We start from the raw sequence: 5,000 nt of genomic DNA, 5'->3' as shown, positions 1-5,000 counted from the left end.
CCCAGGACCCTCTCCCCCAGACCCCTCTCCCTCAAACCCCTCTCCCCCAGACCCCTCTCCCCCCAGACCCCTCTCCCCCAGACCCATTTCCCCCAGACCTCTCTCCCCCAGACCTCTCTCCCCAGACCCCTCTCCCCTAGACCCCTTTCCCCAGACCCCTCTCCCCCCAGACCTCTCTCTCCTCCCAGACCCCTCTCCCTCAGACCCCTCTCCCCCAGACCCCTCTCCCTCAGACCCCTCTCCCCAGTCCCCTCTCCCCCAGGCCCCTCTCCCCCAGACCCCTCTCCCCCAGACCTCTCTCCTCCCCAGACCCCTCTCTCCCCAGACCCCTCTCCCCCAGACCCCTCTCCCCCAGACCCCTCTCCCCAGTCCCCTCTCCCCCCAGGCCCCTCTCCCTCAGACCCCTCTCCCTCAGACCTCTCTCCCCCCAGACCCCTCTCTCCCCAGACCCCTCTCCCCAGACCCCTCTCCCCCCAGACCCATTTCCCACAGACCCCTCTCCCCAGGACCCTCTCCCCCAGACCCCTCTCCTCAGTCCCCTCTCCCCCAGGCCCCTCTCCCTCAGACCCCTCTCCCTCAGACCTCTCTCCCCCAGACCCCTCTCCCCAGACCCCTCTCCCCCAGACCCCTCTCCCCCAGACCCATTTCCCCACAGACCCCTCTCCCCAGGCCCCTCTCCCCCAGACCCCTCTCCCTCAGACCCCTCCTCAGGACCCTCCCCCTCGTGCCCCCATCTCCCCCCAGACCCCTCTCCCCAGGACCCTCTCCCCCAGACCCCTCTCCCTCAAACCCCTCTCCCCCAGACCCATTTCCCCCAGACCTCTCTCCCCCCAGACCCCTCTCCCCTAGACCCCTTTCCCCTAGACCCCTTTCCCCAGACCCCTCTCCCCCCAGACCTCTCTCCTCCCAGACCCCTCTCCCCCAGACCCCTCTCCCCAGTCCCCTCTCCCCCAGACCCCTCTCCCCCAGACCCCTCTCCCCCAGACCCCCTCTCCCCCAGACCCCTCTCCCCCAGACCCCTCTCCTCCCAGACCCTCTCCTCCCAGACCCTCTCCCCAGACGCTCTCCTCCCAGACCCTCTCCTCCCAGACCCTCTCCTCCCAGACGCTCTCCTCCCAGACGCTCTCCTCCCAGACCCTCTCCTCCCAGACGCTCTCCTCCCAGACCCTCTCCTCCCAGACCCTCCTCCCCAGACCCCTCTCCCTCAGACCCCTCTCCTCCCAGACCTTCTCCCCCCAGACCCTCTCCTCCCAGACCCCTCTCCCCAGACCCCTCTCCCCAGACCCCTCTCCCCAGACCCCTCTCCCCCAGACCCCTCTCCCCAATCCCCTCTCCCCCAGTCCCCTCTCCCCCAGACCCCTCTAAGATGTGAAAATGGTATGATAAAATAATACCAATGGCGCCATTGCTTATGAATATTAGGAGGATAATCACAACGGTAATGATGATAATAGCAATATAATGAAGATGAATAGCGAAGATGGAGACAATGTTGGTGATAATGAGGATGAGGAGAAAATGATGATGATATGATGATGGTGATGGTGATGATGTATTAATGATTATGATGTGATAATGATAATGATGATGAAATGCAAAAATTGACTTTAATGTGGATATGCTGCTGATGAATGGCGGCCGCCATAAGGACGCAAGTGCAGCCCAGCCTGGGTGCGAGGGCCGGCGGCCGGGGACCGCGTCCCGGCAGGCCTACTCCGCGCCGCCCGCCGCCGATCCCTCGCCGCCATAAATCTCCTGTCGGTCTGATAGGAGGCCTCCTTCGCGGACCAATTTATTTGGGGTCTTTTTCTTCCACAGCAGCAGCGGCCGGAATCCGCGGCGTGCGGCTCTGGGCCGGCGGATATAAGAAGGCTGGCGTACAGTAAGGGAAAGATTGATGAAGATGTGAAGGCGAAGGGCTGCTCCACGGCGGGCCGACCTGCTCCTCATTACAGTAGCCGCATCTGGTTACGATACGGATCGAATTCATTAGCATATAAGCGGGGAAGGTTCGAATTAACATGTAGAGCTGGCTGGGCTTTCCATAAACCTCTCATCAGGCATTGGATCTTCCCCGCGCTCGCTCAGGTCCGTCGCGTGGAACATAAACATAGGAAGATGTTCATTATAAAGTAACATGTATTTGGCATCAGTCAAGTGCTCTCTTTTTGAAGTTGCGCTATTATCTCGGTGATCAATTATTCGCAAGAATTCCTTTTTTATCAGCCCGTCCGCCTACGCCAGGTTCGGCGCCCCAGGATCTCTCGCAACAGTACAGTTACGGGCGCGTAGTACACCCTGGCCGGAGGGAAGGCGGCGCACTGCTGCTTCAACGAACTCGCAGTCGCAGTGGCCGTGACACTGTCTACGCTTACTGACTGCCCGGACTCAATCTAATGCGACAGCAACACTGACCACAGTCAACAATAACGCTGAATCCGTCCGGCGCAGCAGCGCTCGGTGCAGCGTGTGGGCGGGGCAGTGCGATGGGCTGATGTTCTGCAGGAAAGGTCGCTTTCTCTCGCCACTGGAATTTCAGACTTTCGTCTGGGGTGAATCGGAAAGTTTTTGATTTCTAGAAATCATGGTAAATGACGCTAGATTCTCTCTTGCTGAAAATGAAAGCCCGCGTCTAACACTCTCAAGTTTATTTTCGAATTCAGCAAAGTTTAATCATTACCAGCATGCAACTAAATAATTTCATGCAAGGCAAAGCGGACAGAAAGGACCCACTGATTTAGAAGAGCAAATCATTTTAGGTGATTATCTTAGAAAGCAGATATACAGTTCAGTCATTACATGAAGTTATATCATGTTCATGCTTACTGTTGTATGCTAGTCACGTTTCGGTGTAGATCGGCACAGAGTAAGGGCGTGAGGCGGCAGGCAAGGCATCTCAGGAGCGTGGGCAGAGTTACGATTGGGGGATGCAGAATGGAGGAGGTGGAAGGGACGGCGAAAGGGCCAGAATTAGAGCCGAATGTCCGACGAGCGCAGGGGAGGGCGGGCAACGTTGCAAATAAAAGATGAATGGCGAACGTCGCCCCAGAATCTTTTCTCACAAACGTTGCAAAAAAAAAAAAAAAAAGAAAAGAAAGAAAAAAGACATGCGTGTGCTGGACATAACAGCACTGTGAAATCCTCAAAGGCGGCGCAGTGGCGTTCGCACAGCTCCGGATTACGACCCGAAGGTTCCGTCACGCTGACTGGTCAGGAACGAGATTTCAACGACCCTATAAAAGCCGACCCAAAAAATGAGCAGCCGGGGACCCCTAACATCATTAACGCGCAATTAAAACTAAAGATCCTCAGATGTGCCATAAAACTTTGAATTTCAACACGAGCGGCCGCAAACTGGTATCAAATCGGGGATGGACGGAAGGGTCACTCGCGGTCCTCGCCCTCTTCCCCAGATATCGCAGAGGAGGATCCCATCTAAAGACGCATGACAGTAATATCCCACAAATGTCTTACGGCTAATTTACATATGCATAGATGGCCGAATAATAACCTTAACGGGCAAGGTTGTTAGCGATGTCTACCGCTGACCACGTTCCTATCAGAGTTACCCATAAAACAATAAGCCACTCGGCTTGGGCTCGGCTACCGAATTGCAAGTAGCGCCCTCTCGCCACAAGGCTCACAGTCCAGAATCCCAGCCAGCCTTTCCTCCAGCGGCCTCCTCGCCGCCCTCGCTGTGCCATGAATAGCGCCCATGTTTCATCAAGGCTGAAAGTAATTATGATGGAGCCAGCCGCACGTCTCCTCGCGGTGGCAGGTCCCAGAACGCCCCGTGAGGGCGCTGAGGCCCGCTTGCTTCTTGATGCCCTCTCGCGGCCAGCCGCGTTTGCAGAGTAACCGAGATGCGCAGATAACAACAAATGAGATGGCAGGAAATGATGGAGATGAGTTGTGGAGGAACGACCGTTCGTCCCGCAACGGAGGCAGTGAAGTGTAACCGTTCGGGGGATAAGAGGGGAGAGGGGAGAGGGGAGCGAGGAGGTGAAGACATCAGCTGCCGTTGCTCCTCGTGGAGGTCATCGCCCCAGAGGGACAACTAGTTAACAAGATTGCGCCACACTTACGGTTTGTGTTAATGTTTATAGCTCTATTACAGCTTCAGCTGTATCTTGTTGTCGTCAATAGTCCGCAGGAGAGAACGGGTCTCGATCATATCTGTCTTCTTCCTTGGCTTTACAAATTCGTGTTCCATTCAGACCTTTTGTTTAACGATTCTTACATTGTTCTAGCCCATTATTACAGCACTGGAGGAGTGTGAAGTTTATAGGATTTAGTGAGTGCTTTCACAGTCTATATAGATAACATGTATTATGAGCAATTATGTATAATTTCCCCCCCGATGCCTGTATACATTTAGAGAAATTAACCTAACAATTTGGTTGCTCCGATGACCGATTCCCGCGATCGTATCTCCGCGCGCGCGCAATTACGCCTTATCGCTCCATCGCCGAAGTACCCGAGTGCTCATCTATTTTACTATTCAAATTATAGATCGTTGAGCGAGTAAGAAAATCGACTTTATATTTGGCACATTCGTGGCTGAGAATAGGGATGGTTACTGAGGTATTTTCCGTAATGCATTTGTGCGTATCCCAGAGAGCGCCGCCGCGGCTGGGCCTCCCGAGAGAGGTATGAATATTCAGCAGGTTCCCCGAGCGCCGGCTATTCGTCTTCGCGTCCGACGTCGTGTCTTTATAGATATCTCTGGAAAGAATAAATCAGTCTCTCGCAGACGCGGCTTGTATGTTTTCCATAAACAAACACACATGGTTCAGGCGGGCCAGCCCTGCATGTGATTTGCACGTCTTAGGCGAGGCGGAGAAACGCCATCAGCAGGACGCATCTCAGCCTCGAGAAGCTGCGTAATCTGCGTTGCAAGACAGAGGTACCGTGACGCTCACCAGAGTGCAGGGAGGCAGTCCATCTCCTTTTTTTACGAATTCATATCATATTTCAAATTGCATTTCCGATAGAGATCG

The 5,000-nt window shown here is 54.9% G+C and overlaps 1 protein-coding gene across 1 annotated transcript in view; it reads left to right on the top strand.

The window, feature by feature from the left end:
• LOC138865628 (uncharacterized) overlaps positions 1-1,365 on the top strand; it is a 3,592-nt gene extending 2,227 nt beyond the window's left edge. The window contains exon 4 of the mRNA XM_070136345.1: positions 895-1,365. Within this exon, the coding sequence (XP_069992446.1) occupies positions 895-1,365 (471 nt within the window). The remainder of the gene's footprint in view (positions 1-894) is intronic.
• Positions 1,366-5,000: the final 3,635 nt, after the last annotated feature.

The sequence above is a fragment of the Penaeus vannamei genome, chromosome 2, assembly GCF_042767895.1.
Source record: "Penaeus vannamei isolate JL-2024 chromosome 2, ASM4276789v1, whole genome shotgun sequence".
In the NCBI taxonomy this organism is placed as follows: Eukaryota; Metazoa; Arthropoda; class Malacostraca; order Decapoda; family Penaeidae; genus Penaeus; species Penaeus vannamei.
The sequence above is the reverse complement of the archived record's forward strand: the minus strand, read 5'-3'. Positions and strand labels throughout refer to the sequence as shown.